Source organism: Podarcis muralis, chromosome 1, assembly GCF_964188315.1.
Source record: "Podarcis muralis chromosome 1, rPodMur119.hap1.1, whole genome shotgun sequence".
Lineage (NCBI taxonomy): Eukaryota > Metazoa > Chordata > Lepidosauria > Squamata > Lacertidae > Podarcis > Podarcis muralis.
Window position 1 is genome coordinate 7,763,879 of NC_135655.1, and position 25,506 is coordinate 7,789,384.

Consider the following 25,506-nt stretch of genomic DNA (forward strand, 5'->3'; position numbering starts at 1 on the left):
TGATGAGAATTGTAGTCTCAAAACATCTGGAGGGCCGAGGTTGAGGAAGCCTGGGCTAGAAGAAACACAGCATTTATGCTATTTGGTGTGGTTGCATTGATTATACAAATAATGAGGTATATTGAAGAACAGTACCCATCCTTTATAACACAGTTTGGTGTGCATGAAGTATATATGTTTGGTGTGCATGAAGTATATATGTATATATGTTACTTTTCCCTTCTCTCCCTATGAATTCCTATAAATTCAAATCGTTATCGATTCAAAACATATTTTACTTAATCTCTTTCACCCCATGTGCTTCTCTTTTAAGGTGGCAATCCTATGTAGGTTTACCTGGGAGTAGGAATAGTCGTCAAGTTCTGTTTTATCATAGAATCATAGAGTTGGAATAGACCACAAGGGCCATCGAGTCCAACCCCCTGCCAAGCAGGAAACACCATCAGAGCACTCCTGACATATGGTTGTCAAGCCTCTGCTTAAAGACCTCCAAAGAAGGAGACTCCACCACACTCCTTGGCAGCAAATTCCACTGTCGAACAGCTCTTACTGTCAGCAAGTTCTTCCTAATGTTTAGGTGGAATCTTCTTTCTTGTAGTTTGGATCCATTGCTCCGTGTCCGCTTCTCTGGAGCAGCAGAAAACAACCTTTCTCCCTCCTCTATATGACATCCTTTTATATATTTGAACATGGCTATCATATCACCCCTTAACCTCCTCTTCTCCAGGCTAAACATGCCCAGCTCCCTTAGCCGTTCCTCATAAGGCATCGTTTCCAGGCCTTTGACCATTTTGGTTGCCCTCCTCTGGACACATTCCAGTTTGTCAGTGTCCTTCTTGAACTGTGGTGCCCAGAATTGGACACAGTACTCCAGGTGAGGTCTGACCAGAGCAGAATACAGTGGCACTATTAATTCCCTTGATCTAGATGCTATACTCCTATTGATGCAGCCCAGAACTGCATTGGCTTTTTTAGCTGCCGCGTCACACTGTTGGCTCATGTCAAGTTTGTGGTCAACCAAGACTCCTAGATCCTTTTCACTGCTCTCAAGCCAGGTGTCACCCATCTTGTATTTGTGCCTCTCATTTTTTTTACCCAAGTGCAATACTTTACATTTCTCCCTGTTAAAGTTCATCTTGTTTGTTTTGGCCCAGTTCTCTAATCCAGTGTTTCCCAACCTTGTGCCTCCAGCTGTTTTTGGACTACAATTCCCATCATCCCTTGCCACTGGTCTTGCTAGTCAGGGATGATGGGAGTTGTAGTTCAAAAACAGCTGGAGGCACAAGATCCTGTCCTCTGGGGTGTTAGCCACCCCTCCCAGTTTGGTCTCATCTGCAAATTTGATCAGGATGCCCTTGAGTCCATCATCCAAGTCGTTGATAAAGATGTTGAATAAGACCGGGCCCAAGACAGAACCCTGTGGCACCCCACTAGTCACTCTTCTCCAGGATGAAGAGGAACCATTGATGAGCACCCTTTGGGTTCGGTCAGTCAGCCAGTTACAAAATCAGAGAGATTCTCAGTGGCAAGAACAGCTTTCTTGGGGGGACACCTATTGCAATGCCTGTCATTTAAAAACAAAGCATGCTTTCCCTCATTCTTTAGGCGAAACTGAAAAATAGTGCAGAAATAACTCGTGAACTGATTAAGGTGCTCTGCAATCAGTTTCGGGTTATAATGAGCCGAGTGCATTTACAGCACATCCTTGGATGGATGAATCCGAGCTGTAGAAACTAACAGATGCCGTCCCCAGGGAGTACTCTGTGTGTGTGCGCGCGCTTGCATGATTCCAACAGTTTGACTCTTCTTTTAACTCTTGAGAGAAGAAACGATTCGTTTTGCTCAAGGGGTTTTATTTTGCATGCATTTTTTTGTAGATAAACTAACAAGTCACCGCAAAAGGGGAAAAAACAACTGCGCCCAACGTGGGGCTCGAACCCACGACCCTGGGATTAAGAGTCCCATGCTCTACCGACTGAGCTAGCCGGGCACTACGTAAAACTGCTTCCCAGAAGGGTTGTTGGTGTACTTGAGCTACGCGTGCGTGCTCCCATCTGTTTCTCCCCCGTCTCTGACGAGCGTGCGCGCGCGCGCGCTCCGCCCTTTCCTGCAGTGACTCGGCGGTCTCTCCACGAGCGCGCACGCAAGGCGTTCGTGGCTCCGCCCTCCGGCCGCAAAACAGCAGCGTGAAAGGCCATTGGCCAGGAGCGCGGAGTGCCCGTCCAATGGGCGGGCGCGTTGTTGAGCGGTGGGTGAGAAGCGCGAGCGGGTGGCTGCCTGAGGGGGTCTGGGGAGGCGAAGGGGAAACGCAAGCAGGCCGGCTGGTGAGGAGGCGGAGGGAACGGTTGTTTCGGCTTTGGGCTCTCCGCCGCCATGAGTTCCATCGGCACCGGGGTGAGTGGCCCCTGAGGGGAAAGGGAAGCAGCAGGCGGCGGGGGAGCGCTGTCTCTGGGCGAAGCCCCTGAGGGGCTCGGAATGCGGGCGAGGCAGGAAGAAAGGGCGGCCTTCTTTCCCCTCAGTGGACTCTGTCGCGGAAGGGGGTCTGCGAGGAGAGGCGTGTGACGTCACAGACACGCGCGGGGTGGAGTGGGGGGGGGAGGACTGTGCTACTGCTGCTGAGTCACTTTGGGGAAACCGAAAGCAAAAGGCCTTTTGGGGAGAAGCTGGGAGAAGAGGGGAGACATGGAACGTGATTAAAAGATGTGCATCCTTTAAATCAAGGGTCAGAAAACCTTTTCAGCAGGGGGTCGGTCCACTGTCCCGCAGAAAAAGAATGAATTCCTATGCCCCACAAATAACCCAGAGATGCATTTTAAATAAAAGGACACATCATTCTCATGTAAAGCACCAGGCAGGCCCCACAAATAACCCAGAGATACATTTTAAATAAAAGGACACATTCTACTCAAGTAGAAACACACTGATTCTTGGACCATCCGCAAGCCGGGTTGAGAGGGCAATTGGGCTGCATCCAGCCCCCGGGCCTTAGTTTACCTACCCATGCTTTAAATTAGCAGCAGGGAGACTCTCTGGTCTGTTGGCCAGTGTTCCCCTGGCAGGGGTCTAATTTTGGCCCGCTAAGTCCATCCCCCCCCCACCAAACGCCAGCCTGCTCCATACAAAATGTCATATCGTTTTATGGATTACAAATCTTTATATAATAGGGCTTAACGCTATAATTGAGATGCTTCGCCTATTTCTTAGTTACTGCTTTGCTAAGTGTTTTATAGATTGTAATTGTTTCATTGATGTTTCGTTGATTTATGATTTATGCTGTTCTTGTGATGTTTTGTTATGTTGTTGTTGCTTGTTTGTAAGCCGCTTTGGGATTCATGTCTTCGGAAAGAGGCGCAGAAATATAATCAAACTTGTATGCACAAGACCTTGTGTGGAGTAATTAAAGTTACTATTATCATCAATTTTTAAACCGCTTAATCACAAATGTCTCTAAACGGTGTGCCAAAAAACCTCTCGATGAGCATAAAAATCAAAAGTCAGTTAAAACTTTCCTGGATTTATTTATTTTTAAGGAATTTGGGAAGTTCAACAGGAAAGGGGCCTATCTGACATCAACCAGGAGCCTTAAAGTGCTGTTTTGATTGTTGCCTGGCAAGCAGGGTGCCTTTTAAGTTCCGATTGGGCACCTCAAAGTACCGTATTTTTCGCACCAAAGGACGCACCTTTTTTTAGAGGGGGGAGAACAAGGGGAAAAAATTCTTCCGCTCTCTGCCCAGCGCCCCTTCAGTGAAGCGGCAGGAGGTGCTGCGCAGAGAGTGGGAGAATTTTCCCCCTCTTGTTTTCCCGCTCTAAAACAAGGTGCGTTTAAGGTGCATTCAGGCGGCTACCTTGGAAGCCTGGAGAGCGAGAGGGGTCGGTGCGCACCGACCCCTCTCGCTCTCCAGGCTTCAGGTTCCTTTCGACCTGCTCTTTGGGGCTGGCGGGGGGAAGCCCACCACCAGCCCCAAAGAGCAGGTCAGGGAGCAGCGGAAAGGCGCAGCAGAGAGGCTGCTGCCATAGTCATGCGTCACTTCTCCAGCTGGGAGAGGGTTGCGGGGCTATGGCTTCTTTAGCCCCGCGTGCGCTCTCCCGGCTGAAGAGGTGACGCGCGCCTATGGAGGCTCCTGCCATAGGCACGCATCACCTGGGAGAGGGTCGCGGGGGGCTTCTTTAGCCCCGCGCGCGCTCTCCCGGCTGGAGAGGTGACGCGCGCCTATGGAGGCTCCTGCCATAGGCACGCGTCACCTGGGAGAGGGTCGCGGGGGGCTTCTTTAGCCCCGCGCGCGCTCTCCCGGCTGGAGAGGTGACGCGTGCCTATGGAGGCTCCTGCCATAGGCGCGCGTCACCTCTCCAGCCGGGAGAGGGTTGCAGGGCTATGGCGTCTTCGCTCCATAGGACGCACACACATTTCCCCTTCATTTTTGAAGGGGGAAAAGTGCGTCCTATAGAGCGAAAAATACGGTACAACTGATCCCTGCAGAAAGTGCAGGTTGCAAATGACACTAACAACTATAACACCTGGGATTGGTCACGTTAGAAGATTTCCTATTCAAGGGTCCTGGACTGCAGTCTATCCTGGCCAAAATCAAGGGTTGTCTTTGCTGCTGATCAGTGCTAACACAACCCTTACCTGGAATTGTTTTAAGAAACAGGAAAGTAGATGGCTAACCTGTTAAGTATATTTTTGTATTTTATATAACGTTAAATGATCATGAAGGATCTGGCTTTCTTGAAGTGGGTGGAAATGTATCAAACTGTGGGGTGGTCTACACATGGGTTGTTTGGAGGGAGTGGGTGGCGCTGTGGTCTAAACCATTGAGCTTCTTAGTGAGCTCCTTCGCTCTGCCCCAGCTCATGCCAACCTAGCAGTTTGAAAGCATACCTGTGCAAGTAGATAAATATGTACTGCTGCAGTGGGAAGGTGCGCTCTGGCACTAAGATTTGTTTGGCCTCCCCACCCCATTGAGCTATAAAGTCATGAGGACCAATCTATGTCATGGTGTGATGTGCAAACTCTGCCACTTTCTCAAACTTTAAGCAAGCTTTCATTAGAACAGGCTTTGTCTACTGCTGCAAACTTCAATGTTTAGCACTGCAATCCTTTCTGAGAAGCTTTTACATTAGCTTTTAGGCTGGGCCAGCCAAAGGCCTATGAACTTAAGAAAAAATATATTAATTAACATCCACACCCAACACCTGAAACAATGACCTGGATTTTCCATTGTATAATGTGTGAAATGGTATTTTAAGATGAAAAGTTGAAATGGAAGAAAGTCACTGCAGTTCTTGGTTGGCCAGGAGAGGTAGCTGTTGACTCGAGAAGACACAACTTAAATCATTTTTTTTGAATTGGCATTTTCAGATATTTCCTAAATATAAAAAGTATGTAATGAATTGCTTGAATCCTATATTGTGCCATTTCTAAGTGTATGTTCATATTCTCATATATATATATATAGCTTTGCAATTTCAGAAAATATTGCATGGTATGTGCACTTAATAATTATTGCTTGCTCTTATTTATTTATGTGAGAGTTACAACAAAAAATTAATTACACAAAACATACATTCTATTTTTATGTCAAACATGAATATTTATTTGGTTCAGTATGCATATATTTCAAACATCTTTTTCTTTCTCTTTCCTTATAAGAGAGCCTACAAATGTTAAACTGATGGTCAGACCCAGCAATTGTTAGCTACATAGAAGCTTAGTTCTCTAAGGCTGCAACCTTAATTTTGAACTGTGTGGGACTCAGTGCTCAGTAAATATGCTTGGAATTAGAAGTTGGCTTTCTATAGGCCATTGCCCCCAGATTTTCAATTATTGGGCAGAATGATTTCTTCCATTATTGCATTTGTTTCATGTGTAAATCATAAAATACATAGTTTTAACTGATTTTTATTTTGTATTCTATCTATTGCAGTTAACCGCTTAACAACAAACATATGTTGTTTAAATTAAATAAAACAAATATTCATAGTTTGAGAAATGTGCAAATTTAGAGATTGTTTTTATAGTAGGAGAGCAACACACCTTATTTATACAGCGGGGTAGGCAATGAAATTGACTAAGGAATCCCAGTTCCACTGCCTCTTGCTGTTCTTTGAAAAAAAGCTACAAATGTATGTGTCTCTTTTGCAGTATGACTTGTCGGCATCTACATTTTCTCCAGATGGCAGAGTGTTTCAAGTAGAATATGCTATGAAAGCTGTGGAGAATAGCAGGTAAGAGTAAGACCTGTTATTTATTATTTATTTAAAAAACCCTTTTTAAAATGACCAAAACCCTGATATACAACTTAATGTTAAAAAGAACACTTTTGCAGAGACTAAACAGTAGAATTTACAAATGAAGTTGCTTTATACTGCATCATACCACTAGACAATATACCCCAGTATAGCCTCTTTTGACTGGCAGTAGATTCTCTTTAGTGGGTTGGGAAGTTTCCAGTTCACAGGCCTAGTTAGGCCTGGCATGTGGTCCCTGAGACAATCGTCCACAAATGGTGACCCTCTGCTATCATGTATGATGGGTATAAGCAGGTAAGAACACAGATCCAAGGCAGTAATTGGCTGAAAATGAGTGCTATTTGTGCAAGCCCTGCTTTGTTCGCAACACATTTTGAACCTTAACTGCACCCACAAATGAACTTCAGAAGGGCTTGCTGCAGCAGCTGATTGGCAGTTACACTGAGCGCCTCTGAAGTTGTCATCGTGACATTACTCTGACATGTGATTGATAGGTCAGAGTTGATCTACGGGGCGTGCAGTACTGAAGGATCCAGCCCACTAGCCATGTACACTTCCCCACTCCTGGTTGTATAGCGTCAGACAAAGATATTTTCTATTACATGCTGCTACCTGGTTCTGCATGCAAAGCATGGGTTTCTCCACAGAACTGCAGGTCCTTTTATTTGCCCAAGAGGCTCAGTGGTTTTGACCACAGTGCCACCTGTGTCTCTCATAGTCACCTTTAACTGGACTACACCACCCAGTGGTTCTTTACCTACCTTTACCTGCTTTTATTTGTATGTGTTCTGACCTCTTGAATTCTGTGAAATCATTCTTGTACCTTGCTTACTCCCATGTAAGTCCCATTTGGAAGTGAAGTTGGGTTTTAGCCTTACAGCCTGCCATCATGCATTTTTACTCAGAGGTAAGTCACAGTGTGAAGCCTCTGTTTTCATTAAAATCAACCAATGTTTTGCTCTGAACCTCTGTGGGAACAGGATTGCTGCTTTTTCATTGTTCCACCTTGGCAGATACATGATGTGATAGCAGCTAGTCAAACTAATTTCAGTCGAACCTACTTTCATCTAAAGCCCAGTCTGTGCATATTTCCTCAGAGATACTTACTCACATGGAAGTGTGTCTAGGACTGCAGCTGACAGCTATCAAATTCATTTGGTTCGATGATTTTTTAAAAAGTTGCATGGTGGTGTAAAACTTTAGCTTTAAAAAGTTTGGATATTGCTGAAGTCAGTGTATACACATATGATTTTCTTAGGAAATCAGTGTCTATGAAATGTATTGTTTCATTCAGGCCATATTTTCATGCCATAAGGAGGAACCTTTTTTAAAACAGTGCAGTGAGGTTGCACATAGTAGGCAAGCTAACACATGCTGCATTGGTGGTTCAAAATGTTAGTGCTATAATAATAATAATAATAATAATAATAATAATAATAATAATAATAATAATAATAATAATAATAATTTATTATTTATACCCCGCCCATCTGGCTGAGTTTCCCCAGCCACTCTGGGCGGCTCCCAATCAGTGTTAAAAACAGTACAGCGTTACATATTAAAAACTTCCCTGAACAGGGCTGCCTTAAGATGTCTTCTGAATATCAGGTAATTATTTATCTCTTTGACATCTAATGGGAGGGCGTTCCACAGGGCGGGCGCCACTACCGAGAAGGCCCTCTGTCTGGTTCCCTGTAGCCTCACTTCTCGCAGTGAGGGAACCGCCAGAAGGCCCTCGGCGCTGGATCTCAGTGTCCGGGCAGAATGATGGGGGTGGAGACGCTATACAGTCCTAAGTTGAAGTTCTGTCAAAATGGATAGGATTCAAGTAATGTGTCCCATCAGTGGAAGCCCTGCTCCAGGACTTCAACTTGTTTAACCAGGACTTCCCTCTTTCCTCTGCTTTTGCCACCACCCTATTAGCTCTGTGGGAGTTGTTGGAACCCCCAGAACAGTGAGGGGGGTTAATGAGAGGGTTGGGTGTTCTGACTGGAAAGTCAACGCATGTGACCTAGCAGAACAATTGCCTTAGCTTGATGTTGAATTCCTCCCACAGTACATGTGTATGTTTTCTCGACTCTATTTTATAGTAGTAGCTTTTTATCTTGATCCAGTACTGTCCTAAAAAGATGAAAATTTGAATAAATACTAAAACCGTAATATTTTAGTTCCAAAGCCATATAATACACATTGTGGTTCTCTTATAAGTGTCGTGTGCAGCCCTTTCCTGAACTGCCCTAGTTTTCATCAGTTGCAGATACCATTTATTATAGTTTAGTCATGTTGTTTGTTTTTTTAAATTAATTAGGTTGGTTTTTATTGATGCTTTTTAAAGAACTGTTAACCTGTTTTTCCTTGAGCACCTTCTGATTGAAAATGCGACCAAAAAGTCCTAGCAAGAAATACTTTTAACTGATTACTGTATCGTAACTTTTTTTTCAGTACAGCAATTGGGATACGGTGTAAAGATGGTGTAGTCTTTGGAGTCGAAAAATTAGTTCTGTCCAAACTGTACGAAGAAGGATCCAATAAACGCCTCTTTAATGTCGATCGACATGTTGGAATGGTGAGTTGTTCCTCAGTATCTTAGAGCATTCATTGCCGTTTAGCACGTGCTGAGGCTTATCCCCCTGTCAAATGGCCTCTTGGATAAGCCACTGGTAACTTTTAGCTTGTAACCAGGAAGGAAAGCTGGAGGCGTCGACTTGCAAGGGTGGAAATGCTAGTTTGACCAGTTTTGGAAACATGTGCCTGGCAATCATGTGTCTGTTGTAAAGGCTAATGCCAGAGAGATACACGGGGAGTGTGGTATGTTGACTCAAATTTCTGTTTTGATTTTTGTTGTAAGATGGCTGATGTTTATTTCAGGCAGTCGCAGGACTCCTGGCTGATGCCCGTTCTTTGGCTGACATAGCAAGGGAAGAAGCTTCTAACTTCAGATCCAACTATGGTTATAATATTCCATTGAAAGTAAGGAGCTTTGTTTCTTTTTGCTTCTATCCGTATGCAACTTATCAAAAGCACAGCATGCTTTAGATGCTTTGCAGGAAACTTATTTAAAATTATTTTCAGTGCTCTTACCATTCTTCTTTCTTCCCTCCTCCCCAACAGCATCTTGCAGACAGAGTGGCTATGTATGTACACGCCTATACTCTGTACAGTGCTGTCAGACCTTTTGGTTGCAGGTAAGAGCGTTTATTCATTTATACTGCAATTCACAACACACTTGCCAACCAGAGTTCAGACCAAATAATAACTTTAAATGTGTGTTTGTATATGAGAAAAATACATTTGTAAAACACAATTTAAAAGCCTTTATCTCTGAGCGCTAAATGCACAATCAAGTGAAGATGCTCTGCTGGATTCTTGCAAGTTTCAGAAGGCAAGATCTCCAGATCTAAGGAATGCACTCTTGCTGCTTGAACTTGGAAATCTGGATTGCTTCCTTCACACAACCTCTTAAAAAATCCACCAGGACTGCTTAAGAGTGAAAAAGAAAAGGAAGGCATCAGCCAAAAGGGGAGGGGCAAGGAGGGAGGCAGGAAAAACACAACCTGGTGCTAGATGGAGAGTTTAGCCAGGCATGTTTTGACAGAGTCCTTCCTCAAGGGGAAATAATTAACTTCTGCTTTCAAAAAGGTGCGTCCTCTGGGTTCTGTTGGATTATATTCAAAATGTGTCGCGGTGTGTTTTATCCAAATTCTTTCCTATCAGCATTACTAAGAATATTCAATGGCTTGGATCCAGACCTGCTGTTCCACTCTTTCTGTTTGTGTGTATTGGATCCAACTGAAACTGCTCCTCTTTTGAAGCATCTCTGAAAGTCTCTTGGCTGAAGAGTGGGGTTTTTTAAAAGGCTTTAAAAATGAGTTCTGCCCAGTTTCTTCTCTCACATTATTTTTGAGGGCTTGCCAACCTTCCAGAGCAGACTTTTGGAGGCAGTGAGGGACTGCATGGTGAGAGGAATTTTCAGAAAATGCCTGTCTTTCCTCTGCTCAAGGGAGCATCCAGTTTGCAGAGTTCCACTTCATGCAATTCCGGATCCAAGTCCAGCCCAATATACCCACAGTTCACTAGTAAGAATAGGTTAAATCCTATTCTCTCCTCAGTATGTGACCTAGAAATATATGCATACCTTATTTAAATCAGCATAATAAAAAGGGTTGCCCTTATAATTTCTGATTTGGAATAACAAATATTGGACATCTTAACCTTTCTATTAAAATTATGAGTATGCTAGAAGCTAAAAAAATATTGGGAATCTTAACAAGTACCCATGGGTCAGCAAAACATACCTTAAGAACACCCCACGTTCTTAGGCAACCATTCTCAACTTGACATAGTCCACATGTAATAATTTGGGAAGATATTTATTTGTGCTGTTCCGCCACGAACAGAGCTTTTCCAGTAAGTGTTATCTGAGTGAAGAGAAGTGTGGCAGAACTATATTTACCATTTGGCAAGGTGATGCCTATGGTAGGCAAGTTATATAGTTAAATATGAACCCAATGGTACATTACAAAATAGGGTGGCAAGTACAGAAGTTTCCCATCCCAATAGAAACGTCTCTATGTTAGTCGTGGGCTGTGGCTTGTGCAGCTGATTTCAGTGAAACTTTCCTAAATTGCTTACTTGGAAGTAGGCCTCATTGAGCTCAGTGGTACTTCCTGTTAAGTGTTTGTAGGATTGCAGACCTTTTGTCATTTATTCTCTGTCTGGCAGTTCCTCTTCAACAAAACCTTTTACATTTTCAGCTTCATGTTGGGTTCCTATGATGGTGATGATGAAGGTGCTCAGCTATACATGATAGACCCATCAGGCGTTTCATACGTGAGTTAAATCTTCATAGGTGGGGAACAGTTAGTAGATAGGCAGTTGTGTGACTCTTGCTCATCCACTGAAGTCCTTTAGTTTAAAGTGATTGGGGCAGCAGGGAGCAGCTGGCAGTTGGTCTTGGGCTGCTTACTGATCCCTAGTCCAGAAGGTCACCAGATGTTCAGTATACAGTCATAGCTCGGGTTGAAAACGCTTCGAGTTGAGCGGGTTTGAGCTGCGCTCCGCAGCAACCCGGAAGTAACGGAGTGCGTTACTTCTGGGTTTCGCGGCATGCGCAGACTCTCAAAATGACGTCATGTGCAGAAGCAGCAAAAAGCGATGTGCGCGTGCGCAGACGTGCCGTCACTAGTTACGTTTGCTTCTAGATGCGAACGGGGCTCCGGAACGGATCCCGTTCGTATCTAGAGGTACCACTGTACTTGTGCCGGTCTCTGGAATGGGACTGACACAGTATGAACTTCGTCTGAATTAAGGTTAGGACTGCACTGCTGTTTGATAAGGCACATGCATGCATTTGTTTGTGACATTACAACACTGTGTAAAACGTTTGCAATAATTACAGATATTGTTTGGTTTAAAGTTGTTCCTGTTGCATTTACAGGGTTATTGGGGATGTGCCATTGGAAAAGCAAGACAAGCTGCAAAGACAGAGATTGAAAAGCTCCAGGTAAGGCATTGCCTTGTGACTTAGCTTCTAAACAAACATCCCAGGTGTCTCTGAAACATTTTTTCCACAGGGCAGGAATTTTCTGGGTTTATTAATCCAGGTATCTAGAAGTGTTGCCTTCTCAGTAAAATACTGGACTGCTGTCACCAGTTCAAACTTGACCTTCCAAGAGCTTTGTGAATAACAAGGATGTGTGTAGATATAATCTTGGTTCTTCAGGAATTAGATTGGTGCAGAAATGAGCTTCCTGAGAATCTAGATAGACTTTATTTCACACTTAACATTGGGTTTGTGAGCTTTATTTGAGAACACAGTAAACACAATAGTATGTGATTAAAATGCTCACTGTATTTGTATATCTACAGATGAAAGATATGACTTGCCGTGATGTTGTTAAAGAAGTTGCAAAAATGTAAGTTTCTTACAGTTGGTTTGGGTTGATTCACTGGGCAGTTCTTACATTGAATTGTCTTTGGATGATGGGCTGGGATCTAGCAGTTAAGACAAAATGGACTTTCTGATTACATCCATATTATGACCCTATTCGATTTCAAACTACTTTAAGGCTATGCATTTCATACTCATAATTTCATATTTTTGTGTGAAAGTCTACATAGCTAAGGGATTAATTATTTAGATGTTGAAAGTGTGAGTGAACTTTCTATTTGGAGGGTGGATTCAACTTTTGATAGGTGATCGGTTTCACGTGTAATGCTATACCAAAAATCCTGGCTTATTGCTTCACTCCTCCCTTGCTGAAAGCTCCCATCTAATCCTGACTTGTTTACAAGCCATGGGAAGCTATGTTTCAAGTGCTGAATCCTGGCTTATTTTACTGCTTGTGCAAAGGGAGGTATGAAGAAGCAATTGTGTACAGCTTTCTTTAAACACTAACATAAATTAAATCATGTCAAATAATTCTAAAAGAGGACCCTTTTAGAAGCATTTTATCTCCAGTAAGTAACAGAGGAGCCAGAGTTTTCATGTGATTTTTAGGAGTCCTGCAATTGTGACGTGCATGTTTCTGAGTATATGCTCTCTTCTGAATGTATGTAAAAACTGTTTACTATTGAGCTCCTCCCGTCCCAAAGCTGTAAGTGGGTTCCTACTATACTTCTTGATAGATACTTGGAACTAACTAATTTTTTTGTGTTTATGTTTTCTAGAATCTACATAGTCCATGATGAAGTAAAAGACAAAGCTTTTGAACTTGAACTCAGCTGGGTTGGAGAAAGTAATGTATCGTTCAAATCTTCTCTTCCTTCATTACTGTTTGCTGCTTTATGAAAATAGTTAATTTTGTAACTTCCCGTGATTTTTCCTTAGTTAACAGCGTATCTAAAACAAAGAACCTGTGTCCCTCCAGATGCTGCCAGCCTCGAACTCATATCATCCCTGACTATTGGCAGGGGTTGTTGGGAGATTGGAGGCGAACAACATCTTTCGGGTCTCTGGTTCCCCACCCTTGACTTAAAATTGAGGACATGTGCCCTTGTATGGGGGTACATAATCTAAATACCATGGCTGTATACAAGTCTGCTCAGGAGTAGATCCATTGAAATCAGAAGCCGTGACTCAAGTCTGTTGGTTTTAATGAGTCTACTGTATGACTATAGCCCATACTGTTTTTCAGAAAACAGTACCACAAAATGAGTTTGTGGCACATTTGTATATGACGTTGCCTTTGCTTCAAACTCAGAAGATAGGTTTGCATTCTAAAAAAAATAAATAAAAATTTCCTCTTTAATTCATAGTAACCAAGGGAAAACATGAAATTGTCCCAAAAGACATTAAGGAAGAAGCAGAGAAATACGCTAAGGTAAGTGCTGGAACTTCACTGTCTGTTGTAGATAGGAAGCTGCATTAGACATCATACATTGGTACATCTTGCTCAGTAGTCTATTCCAGCTGGCAGTAGCTGTCCAGATTTCAGGCAGGGAATGGTCCCAGCCCTGCCTGGATGTGCCAGGGATTGAACTGGGGACCTTCTGCTTACATACCTGGGAGGAAAACGTATCTTCCAATTCCTCTTAAGTAATTTTGGTTTACAAAAGATAATCTGGTCCATAAATCTTAAAATACCAAAACAAAAAAAAAATTCCTTCCAGTAGCACCTTAAAGACCAACTAAGTTAGTTCTTGGTATGAGCTTTCGTGTGCATGCACACTTCTTCAGATGTATCTGAAGAAGTGTGCATGCACACGAAAGCTCATACCAAGAACTAACTTAGTTGGTCTTTAAGGTGCTACTGGAAGGAATTTTTTTTTGTTTTGACTATGGCAGACCAACACGGCTACCTATCTGTAACTTAAAATACCAGTTACCTTTAAGTGGAGAACTGATGATGCAGGCTGCTGTAGAATTTGTGTGCTTTTATGTAAAGTAGGTATAAAATGTCAGCTATTTAATTCCACAAATTGTGAGCACAGGTAGATTCCTGGTGTATGTATAACATGTGGGGTGCTGTCTGTTAGCACGGAAGCAGTAGGACCTGATCTTTTCTCTTTTATTTCTACAGGAATCTCTGAAAGAAGAAGATGAATCAGATGATGAAAATATGTAACACATTGTTACTTTAAAACAAATGTTTTAATCTGTACTACAGGCCTGTGTATGTATTTGCCATGATGTATGTGCTGGAAGACTATTTTGAGTGACCAACTTGCACTAAAAATTTTTCCAATTACTGTTTATATTTCAGTATCAATTATTTGTTCAAAGGCTAGGACAGGGTAACTGTACAATGAGAGCAAGGGCTTGATGGAGAAACGTAATGAAAATAGGAAGATATACCTGGCTAGGAGCCAAAGAAACTTTGTGCACTGATGAGGACTTGCAGCTTGTCTTGAAATGCCACAACTGTCTTTCCCCTCTTCAGTGCTACCTAGCAAACCCGTTTGAAATTTCCAAAAGCAAATTGGTGGTTGCATGGGTGATGGTGTGGAGAAAGTATGTTGTTGAAGGAAAAAAGTTTAAAATCACATTGAGCACCCTGATGTAGCATGCTAGATTCCACCCACTACTAAGAGAACTACACTCCCCAGCCCTATTGAATCCAGGCCTTAAAGAAATGGTAAAAAACCTGCTCCCTTCTGTCAGAAGGTAGCAGCCCAGATTCCTGGTCATACAAAGAACATCGGCTGTATCCTACAACTGGACAAGTTTATTATTCAACCTCCCTACCTAGCAGTCCAGTTTTCCTGTTGTCTGGATTGGATTATAGTAAATATGATTACTGCTGCTGTGAGATTGCAAGTACTCATGCAGTTTGTAAAAAGCTTGTATAAAGCATGAACAATATGTATCTGTCTGAAAAGCCACACTTGCTATATAGTAAGATGTCACACTCAAGCTTTATCTTTCCTCTTCCAATTCAGCAGGTGGGATGGCTTGAGGGCAAATAGTGAGCCTGAAGCTTGGTCATGCTTGAATAGAAGGGATCTGACTAATGCTGTTGGATATTGATTTGTGGCTTCATGTAACAGAGTGGTGGTTGTGAAAACATAATCTGAGCCCTAGTTGGGAGAAGAAAATTGTTGCAGTATTTTGTGTAGTGCTGTGCTTTAGTGTGGTGATCACTTTCAACTAATTTTTGCAGTGGCTGGAAAATGCTATGATTTTACAGTGAGATTTTCACACCGGATTCTTAAGAGAGAAACCAGAACTTTGTGCTCCGATGAGATTGCTGTTGTTCAAAAACTACTTAACTTTCCAATTTATTGCACTTGTTTAGGTGGCAATGCTTACACAAGGATGCTTGTATGAAAAAAAAAAAATTTTTTACCTGAGAACCCTCCAGGGCAAATTTGGGAGGAGCCTAGCATTTCCTGTCCAGAAAGTTGTTTTCAGCCCATAGTCAGCACATTAAGCCACCATTTCACCCACTCACCCACTTTTGATTAACATCTGCACAAAATACAAAAGCTTGCTCACTATTTTGTGACAATCTTGGCATTCATGAATATTTCAGATACTTAGCCAATTGCTTAGACCGGCCATAGATGCAGGTGGTCCAGCAGCCAGCCACATGCCTTTGAGGCCATAAGTGGGCATGGGATGCTAAGTATCTCCTAATGTTCTTCTATCTACTTTGTCTACAGTCAAAGCCAACTTGTGTACTCAGCTGCCCCTGTGAATAACAGGATTATTTTAACATTCCCCTCTCCCACAGCAGCTTTCTGCCACCATTTACACAAATCAGTACATGGACTGGAGCATTTCTTACATGATCCTGTTTAGTGTTGAATAATTTAGTATTTGGGACGCAGGTGGCGCTGTGGGTAAAAGCCTCAGCGCCTTGGGCTTGCCGATCGAAAGGTCGGCGATTCGAATCCCCGCGGCGGGGTGCGCTCCCATTGTTCGGTCCCAGCGCCTGCCATCCTAGCAGTTCGAAAGCACTCCCGGGTGCAAGTAGATAAATAGGGACCGCTTACTAGCGGGAAGGTAAACGGCGTTTCCGTGTGCGGCTCTGGCTCCCCAGAGCAGCGATGTCACGCTGGCCACGTGACCCGGAAGTGTCTCCGGACAGCGCTGGCCCCCGGCCTCTTGAGTGAGATGGGCGCACAACCCTAGAGTCTGTCAAGACTGGCCCGTACGGGCAGGGGTACCTTTACCTTTACCTTTTAATTTAGTATTCAAGTTCTTGAATGAGCACTAGTTTTGAAGGAGATGCCAGTGGTGGGATATTTTTGACTACTTTCCTACATCTATTGATAAAAAAAGTAAGGTGAAAGGAAACATTTTTACCAATTAAGTGTTATCATACTTCTATGAATTTATGGTAGAATCCTGATTGCAGCTTCCTACTGGGAAGATACTGAACCACACAATATTTATTAATGATAGTTCAGCTGACCAGTGGCAGTGTCACTTGACTCACTACTACTTCCTGTTCCTTAAGTTTCTCAGTGTATTTACAGTGCTGTACTCAAGACCATGTTTCCACTTTCTCATGTCAGTCATGGCATCCCCAAACCACAGCCCTGCTTACGTCATAAATTAGTGTGACTAAGCAGGAAGCAAACACATGCAAACCAGCACTGTGTGATTCACAGCACAAAGCCACTTAAGGATAATTTGTACGTAATATGTTGTAAAGGAGAGGAGTTGGTAGGTGCAATCCAGCAGGTATGAGAAACCTCTTTACTAATGTAGGGCAAGCTTCTCCTACCTCTGTGAATGGGGAACCTTCACCCCAAGAGCCCACATTCACTCAAGTGCAGGAGTCACATGCCGGTAGTAGAGATCAGCAGTAAAATAGTCACAGCAATAGATGGGACTTTTAATTTTGTAGAGTAGACTATATTCTTCAGATTCACACACAGCCAGGCAATAAGCAGCATCAGCACAATTCAGTGATACCTTCCAAACAGGCAAAAGCTGAGCAGGGCCAGTGAACGATGGTCTAGACCAGCGTTTCCCAAACTTGGGTCTCCAACTGGTTTTGGACTGCAACTCCCATCATTCCTAGCTTGCAGGACCAGTGGTCAGGGATGGGAACTGTAGTCCAAAAACAGCTGGAGACCCAAGGTCTCATTAAAAAAATGAGCTCTAGTTCTCCTAAATTAAGAGGTGCAAGTACTACCAATAGTGGCCCTTCAGCGAGTAAAACAGGCAAGACAGAACACTCTTATTAGGACTTAAGATGCAATGCACAGGTTTTATATTGGGAGCTAGGGGTGTTCTACATGCACAGCAGGCAATTAGTCTCCTTTCAATGGCTACTCTCGTTTATCCATAAACTGCTCCTTAGTCGCAACCAAGACCAGAAGAAGCTGTGGTGCTCACACTAGGACCCAAATGCACAACCCTTAGAAGAGAGTCTTAAAACATCCACAAAGCATGTTTGTCCAGGCTCCTAGCTAGTGCAAGGTAAACAAAATATGCCAAATGTAATCATAAAATATGCTTTTATTCCATAAATCAGTGTTTAAAGTATCTGTTCATCTTGAGACATTTTGTCAGATACAATGAAAGTTCTCTGCTTAGCGAAGATGACTCAGAACAGATTATAAGCAGTCAACACAAATGTACTGAATCCCACAAGCAAGATAGCTGATGTTTCATTATGGTTCCGGCCATACACACAAGCTCACACCGTTCTGTGCCTTGGGAAGTATTTTCTGCAGGGATCTCTACGTTCATGGTCACAATTCTGTTGAAGGAAAAGATTAAAATGACACAAACATACAAATATTGGGGAAAGCTATATGTTCTCATCCAAGGGGAAGAGGCAAAGCACACAAGGGACAAATAAAATAAAAAAACCTGTCACCTTTAGAGAGAGAGAAATCAAAGAGTACATAGCTAACACCATACAATTAAAGGAATTATTTGCACATAATAGAATGCATAAGCTTAGAATACAGAAAAGAGTTACTGAGCTTGGGTGGAAGCCAAAAGTAAACATTTGCTTCTGCAATACACCATTACTATTTGTAATCTTAAAGTTAAAAAGAATAAAGGCTATATTGACTTGTAACATCAAGGTGAAACAAGTTGTCATCCTAAAATAGTAATTATATCCAGGGAGGTGAAAACTAGCAAATTGCATATTTTACATACTAATACCCAAGTAGACAGCTACAGATCAAACAGCTATATGAGCAAAACCAGCTGTCATAACTTTTCTCTGCCCTTCTGCCCCCCGCCCCCAAATCCCCATTGGTGGTTGTCCTGTATAGCTATGAGTGTAGGAAGGAATCACCTGAACCAAGGCAGTAGACAAAGCTATACAATGCGGTATTTTTAAGTGTTTCCCAAGCAGCATGGGTTTAAGCAGCCACATCCCTCCAGAAGTATGTCAACCAAACTTAAATCACCCTATGCAGAACTACTTCTGAGATTGCATTCTTTTTCTGTGCAAAATGCCTGGTTTCTCATTTAAGCAGAAAAATATTAGCAACTTTGCCTGACCAGGCTCTTAGCTATCCATTCCACTGACAGGCATCCAGGGACCTCCTTACAAAGACCATTCTACAATGCTAAAGCTTATTACCACACATAGAAAACTGCTTCCTTAGACTCCAACAATGAAAGCAGGAAGCCAGGTGAGCAGACCAGTTTCAGCCAACAAGCAAAAAACAAAACAAAAAACCAGCAATGAAAATCAGTCTAGCTGCATTTTCATTTGCTGCTACTTGCGGTGAAGATGGAAGAATAAGTGTCTTTATTCTACACAGGCAGAGCTTTACGGAGGAAAAACACACTGGGATGCCTATGATTGGATTTTACTTGTGGCTGGACTAGCTCCATAAGGATTAGCACCTGGAGAATGAGTTCACTATCACCATATATGATTATGCAATTCTGACAACAACAAAGCACAGAAGGCAACATGAAAATTAAGAGGAGGGAAAAACCTTCACACTACATAGCTAGCAAATATTGAGAAACTGTCTTACCTTTCCAGATGGCTTGGTGATTAAACAAAGCACTGATTTCCTGGAACGGGATGGTAAGCAACTTGAAAGGCACCTGGCAAATAGCAAAAAGAAGTTACATTTCTAGAAAGCCTGGCTGTTTCCCCCCCCCCTAGGCTCCAACACTTCTGCACAATGGCAATATCTGTATTCTAAGTTGCCTGGTTCAATAAATTATAGTAAAATGCTCCAGCTGACAGTGCCTATTCCTTCTCTATACTGCTGTCATTACCAGTCTAGACCCTCATAGCTCAGTCGGTAGAGTGTGAGGCTCTTAATCTTAGATCCCTGCCTTACAGGGTTCGGCTAGATGATCCTCGTGGTCCCTTCTCTACAATTCTATTATCAATGTGCACATTATTGCTTTCAGCATTAAAGGGCATCAACTGGTAATATAAAGTTTTCTTCTAGTTGTGGCTTTATGGAGCTAGAGTACTGCTCTGGAGAGGCAGCAGCAATTGAGAGACCAGAACCTGGGGGAAAACAGGAGGAAGGCGCCTGAATCACTTTTTGCAAGACAGATTGTTTTCCCAGGGGTGGAATGCTCAGGCTAGAACAAGTATTATACCTTTGACATTATCATAATCCAAACATTCACAGCAGCATGTAAATTATTTATGATGTATTAGTTTTAAAATGCATTTTAAAAGCAGGTATCTGATCAAATTACACTTGCAAGTTTCTAAAAACTGTTAATGCCCAATTAAGCCAGATCAGTAACTGGAAGAACACCCACAGCTTTTCCAGGATTCTCTATTCAGTGTTCATCTCCTTCTCAAGTAGCCATGGAGAGCCTGGCATGACAAAAAATAGTTAGCAGCTGCTATAAAGCTGAACTGCTTTTCCTTTCTTTGGAAACATCATTGTTAGTAGCTCTTATGGGCAGAAGAAAAGCAGTGAGCAGACAGCAGGAAAAAAGGCAGGCGGCAATGGTGGAGTGTGCAGGCAACAGGAATGTATTCAGCTGCTTCCTTCTCACCTTAGCACACAGTGGGACACACTCAAGTTTTGCAGATTAAAAGTGTTACTCTATGAAGTCTTAGCAGCCTTTCCCAATATATTTTTGTGCCACAAAGCAGCAAGAACTGTAGCCTACTCCTTGATATTACCTTCAATCTATGATAATAAAAGCAGTCTTGTGATGAAATGCAGCATGGGAGCTGATTCACATTGAATTGGCTCACCTCTAACACAACAGCAGTTAATGCTTTTGCATTGTGAGAGATTCTTGGGCTCTCAGGCATTGTGGTTTGAATACGAGGGAAAGCACATCTACTAGTTTGCCGGCCTGAATGTAACTGTAAATCAAGGTTTGACATAAGGAGGTTGAAATCAAAGCCTGCAAGGGGAGGGGGCAGCACACAAGCTCAAGCCTCATTCACATAACATCAAACAAAAATTCAACCCAACATGTGAACCAAGCCATTCATTCCTCCCATTGTGTTCACTGAGTTTCTTAAAAAAAAGACCGACCTTTACACATATGTTAATAGCATGGATTTGTGTATTCAGCTGTAGCCACTTTCTGTACCACAAACTCTGTGAGTTAGTACAATGTCCAAGGTTTCTTTCTAATAAACCTAGTGGCAACTGCCCAAGTTGAACATCTGAGCTTCTAAGGATAATTACTTCCTTTGAAGTGTACAACCCAGCTAGCTTCCCCCTCCCTAAAATAAAATCAGACACTCACACCTTGTTTCATTTAAGAACTGGGACAAAAGGCAAAAGAGAAAAGGAAAATAAAAATTCAGCTACATCCATTTCCTTCCCTTCCTGGTTCCCAGGTTTATGAAGACCTATTCAGATACATGCTAGAACAAATAACCTCACTAAGTCAAGCCCTAATTGCTTAACAGCTCATGCGTAACAAAACCAAAAGCATAAGAACTAGGTCTCCCAACAGAGACATTAAACAGCATTCACCACATAAAGGACAGCATGTGAGCTACGATATGAAGTACTAATTTGCTATGTGAAACATAGTTAATAGTCATCATCACAATATCTGTATATGGCCAAGTTTATTTTGCAAAGACACAGAATAATCTTGTGATAAAAAAGGTAAAGGGACCCCTGACCATTAGGTCCAGTCGTGACCGACTCTAGGGTTGCGGCGCTCATCTTGCTTTATTGGCTTCCGGGTTATGTGGCAAGCATGACTAAGCCGCTTCTGGCAAACCAGAGCAGTGCACGGAAACGCCGTTTACCTTCCTACCGGAGAAGTACCTATTTATCTACCTGCACTTTGACGTGCTTTCGAACTGTTAGGTTGGCAGGAGCAGGGACAGAGCAACAGGAGCTCACCCCGTCGGGATTCGAACCGCCAACCTTCTGATCGGCAAGTCCTAGGCTCTGTGGTTTAACCCACAGCACCACCCACGTCCCAATCTTGTGATAGTTTGGTCTTTATTATTTTCATATTCTGTAAGGATTGAAGTTCACACCCATTTCCCACCCATCACCCTAGCAGGATCACTTTAATAATAGCAGTCTACTAGCAGGCAACGTCTATGGCTGGAGTATTCGGTCTACCCACAGTGCAGCTGTGTTTCCTCTCCCAACTGCAATTACAATGCAAAATATACACTGTACTGTGTGTGTCGGGATCAACTATTCAGAGCCAGTGTTAAGACCCACCGTCTCAGACGTAGTTTACAGCCATCTTGTCTCCGGCATCAACATATGAAGTGCAGCTGCCCTCGCACAGCTGTCCCACTCATCCTATGTTCCGTGCGGATTATCTTCCTCTTGAGCTAGATAGCCCAGCTTCACAACGGCAGCAGCATCCTCCACCCCATGGCTTTTGGCACCACAGGGTCCTTTGCAAGGTGCTCCAAGTTTATTTGTCATCACCATGCTGAACGCGTCCCTCTGATGCCTCATTGGGTTAAGTTTCAGAGAAAGAAATTGCTGCTGGAATAAGAGATACAAAGTGTCAGCATTTTGTGCAAGAGATTATAGGCTCCAGCTCAGTATGAGCTTGTCACCCCCTTCTCAATCAATTCTGTCCTATTATCCCCCTTGTCAAATCAGAACCAACACTCTGCTCATGGCACGCAAAGGTCTTTGCATGTGGGACACTATTCCAACAAGGTAACAGTTTCAGAAAAGGGGAGAAGTTCCTGCCAAATTAGGTGGCCGCTCACTCATCCACTTAAACTCAGTATGAATCAATGAAGATTTTATGCTGGGGTGTTCAGCCCATCATGTCTTAGCCTGCTAGAGAGGAAGGTTCTACATGGCTTAAGGTTCTATCTCTTTTTGACTTTGAATTCTCTTTCCACGTGCTAAAGGGAGACTGCCCTACTGTTTGAAAACCACTGTCCTGGGTAGTTAAGTGCAAGCATCCATAAATACAGTCAGGCGTGACCAGCAGTTACTAATGGTCTCTCTTTCTGGCAATTCCTAGGTGTCCTGGACAAAGCAAGATACAGTACCTCATTTCTCAAATTATTGCATGATTTGCAGGCAACCCGAGGGGAGGGCTCTTTCTTCATAACAGATTGGAAAGAGAGACTACTCTCTCTCTCTCCAAGTTCTCTGCAACACACAAAGGAGCCTGCCTCTTTTAGTACCTCATTTAGAAGATATAGCAAGCATCTCTCTTGCTATTTCCTAGTGTATTGAAAGACCAGGGTAAGTGAAAAGCTGACCCAGCTCTTCCCCATGTGTGCCAGAGGATTCTGTGTAGGAGAGGAGCCAGTGGCCAATACAAATAGCTCACTACTAAGGCCAGCAATAATTTGTGGAGCCCTGCTTAAAATTCTCATGAACAGTCCTGTATTTTCTGTATCCAACCTGCAGATGGAAAACCTAGCAAGTTAGCCACAGGTGGCAAAATTAAGATAAATTACAAAGGAGGAAGGACATCCTCTCCCCACCCCATTCCAACTTGTGTGTCACAGATGACAAGATGACTATGCGGCCTAAAGCATGATGAATATCTACCTCATGCTCTGTAAATGTCACAACCGTTCAATTTTGTGTTGATTTGAAAACTGGTGTAAAATTCTGTTGTTTGCAAATATGCAAATCCTTCTTAACTGAAACAATTTAAATACTGTGAAGGAGGTGCCGGCATACTTCCCCCTGCAAATATCAAACAAGTGCTTCTTGAAAGGGGGGTACAAGATGGAGTTCAAACTGCTGGAAATACAAAGTTTTAATCTGAAATTTTAGGCACAATACTGTGCCCAGAGCTCAGAACCTGCTTGCGATTATGAAATTCTGTCGCAAAATGTGCCTAGAACATTGGGAGTTTCGAACACTGCCCCTAGTTCTATAATTACCATCCTGAACAACCAGTGAATTCATAAGGACATCTGGAGTGCAAAGCGTACAAGCACATAAAAGATGGGCTGGAGTGATTTAAGAATCCTAAGACAAGAGTTAGTATTTGCAAGGCCCTCGTGAAATTTTATTTTATTCTCTTGTAATCCTCAGTAAAAAGGTCTACTCATAATCATGGCAGAAGTTTCCACTCTACTGATTACAAAAAAGCACTCTTGTGAAGCTACCTTCTTTTCATCCCTTAGCAAGTTGATGGACAGCACAAAATTCCTAATTCTTCTTCACGTTTATAAAGAATTGTCCTTTTGACAACAAAGTGGGAGGACTTTTGCAGATCTTCTGTTCAGACTACCATAAACGACTTATGATTTAAAAAAAACCCGAGGATGTCTGGGATTTTTTTTTTAAAAGGATGCCCTTTGTATGGGATGGCAGGGAGAGAGAAGCATACAGCATTTAGACTTGAGAGTAGTCCTTTGCTTGGGACAATTTTTCGGCTCCACACATACTTATGAGTAAACATGAATAGGAGAGTGCTATTAAAGCTAATACACAACATTAATCCTGAAGAGGAAGTCTAGCTAGTCTTTTAATAGAAAAAGTTTTAGTTCTGCACAGTTGAATAAAGGCAACAGCCGAAGCTTTTTGTGGGCTAGAGCCCCTCTTCATCAGACAACAGAATTACTATTCTAGGTTGAAAGGTGCAGACATACATGGATTGCGGAGCGTAAGCTAACAGCCAGCGGGGGTTTAAGCACAATGGAGCAGGGCCCAGCTGCTTTATGCGCAGATCTCTGGGAGGATCTCAGGACGGCGCCCCTGATCCACAAATGCACATCCCTCTCCATAAAAAGTGCTCCTGCGGCGCTGCGGGATGGTCGGGCGTTTGCAGGTAGCTACTGGAGCAACAAAAATTGAAAGCGTTATAGAAGGGCTACGACAAGGGCCTTTTCACGAGGAAGGTACAGCCATTAAGCACTTTCAAGAAATACGAGGGTGGGGAAAAAATATGCTGCGTCCCAGATCTTCGCGGGGGTAAACTTCACTCCCCTGGTCTATCAAAAGGAAGAGCGAGGAGGGAAACCCGGAAGAGGAAGCCCCGCCCACTTATTGGCGGCTGCGCAACTCCTGACGTCACACTCGGCTTCCGGTCCGCAGCCCCGCCCCGCTACGTTTACCTCGGCCCGTTGAGGCAGTTTTCCGCGGTAACGGTCGCGGGGTTCGCGGCCCTCCTCGCCCCTCGACGTTCTCCACACAAAATACGACCGTTTTTAAGCCAACGGAGGGAGGTCGCATTCTCCCCCGCCACACACATTAAAAGGCCTCACCGCACCCACACCTACCTCGGCTTCGTTTACCTCAGGCCTCCGCCGGAGCCGCTCCTCAGCACCCCTTCACCTCCAGCCCTCTCAACGAAATGGGACCGAGACGTGACTGAAGAGCGCACAAAATGGCGCCGGGCGAAGGCGATGGGGAGGAAAAAAATAATGAAACCCTGACGGCCGGAGGACGCATGCGCGTTAGGACTCGGCTTTCCCTTCGCCGCCTCCGCAAGCTTCTGTTGGCCCCGCCCTCCACCTTTCCGTTTCCATGAGACAGGCGCGGGCAGCCAATCACCTCTCGCCATTCCTCCTCCTCATTTTCCCTCGCCCCGCCCACCCGCTCCTCAGATTCCTGCCCCGCCAAGTCCTCCTCCAATCGCCTCGCGGCGCTTCACATCCGGCCCCTGCAGGCCTCTCGCTCGCTTCCCCTTCTCAGCCCAGGGAGGCGGGGCGGGTGGAAACTTTGACTTAACTCCTTTTTTAAGCCCCCGTCCGTCCAACGGCGCTTCGCCCTTCCTCGGTTTGGACCAATGAAAAGTCTTTGATGATGGTGGAGGGGCGGGGAAACGAAGAAGAAGAAGGCGGGGGCGGAGGAAAGCGGCCGCCCAATCGCGTCGCGGAGAGCTGCCCTTCCGCAGTCCAATGAAAGGCGGGAGCTACGCGCGGCGCCCGATCAGGGCGGGGCAGAGCGCCCCCTCGAGCGTCACGGGCGGGGAGGGGG

The 25,506-nt window shown here is 43.7% G+C and overlaps 1 protein-coding gene, 1 long non-coding RNA gene and 1 other non-coding gene across 3 annotated transcripts; 1 reads left to right on the forward strand and 2 right to left on the reverse strand.

Moving 5' to 3' along the window:
• Positions 1–1,917: 1,917 nt before the first annotated feature.
• Positions 1,918–1,990, reverse strand: TRNAK-CUU (transfer RNA lysine (anticodon CUU)). The gene has a single exon. It is a non-coding gene; the product is annotated as a tRNA-Lys (tRNA).
• Positions 1,991–2,235: 245 nt separating this feature from the next.
• Positions 2,236–14,445, forward strand: PSMA3 (proteasome 20S subunit alpha 3). The gene is made up of 11 exons (XM_028731927.2): positions 2,236–2,394; positions 6,143–6,225; positions 8,692–8,815; positions 9,118–9,219; positions 9,361–9,434; positions 11,004–11,079; positions 11,687–11,752; positions 12,118–12,164; positions 12,919–12,986; positions 13,507–13,571; positions 14,271–14,445. The coding sequence occupies exons 1-11, from the start codon at positions 2,374–2,376 to the stop codon at positions 14,313–14,315; spliced, it is 771 nt and encodes a 256-aa protein (XP_028587760.2). The 5' UTR covers positions 2,236–2,373; the 3' UTR covers positions 14,316–14,445.
• Positions 14,446–17,644: 3,199 nt separating this feature from the next.
• Positions 17,645–25,082, reverse strand: LOC144325745 (uncharacterized). Its single transcript, XR_013390939.1, has 4 exons — positions 24,807–25,082; positions 21,811–22,086; positions 19,156–19,228; positions 17,645–17,906 (listed from the first exon to the last, which is right to left on the reverse strand). It is a non-coding gene; the product is annotated as an uncharacterized LOC144325745 (long non-coding RNA).
• Positions 25,083–25,506: the final 424 nt, after the last annotated feature.

Coding starts and splice junctions, on each gene's coding strand:
- PSMA3 (XM_028731927.2), top strand. CDS start 2,374: ATGAGTTCCATCGGCACCGGG. Junction 11,080..11,686: donor ACCCATCAGGCGTTTCATAC/GTGAGTTAAATC, acceptor TTGCATTTACAG/GGTTATTGGGGATGTGCCAT. Junction 13,572..14,270: donor AAGCAGAGAAATACGCTAAG/GTAAGTGCTGGA, acceptor TTATTTCTACAG/GAATCTCTGAAAGAAGAAGA.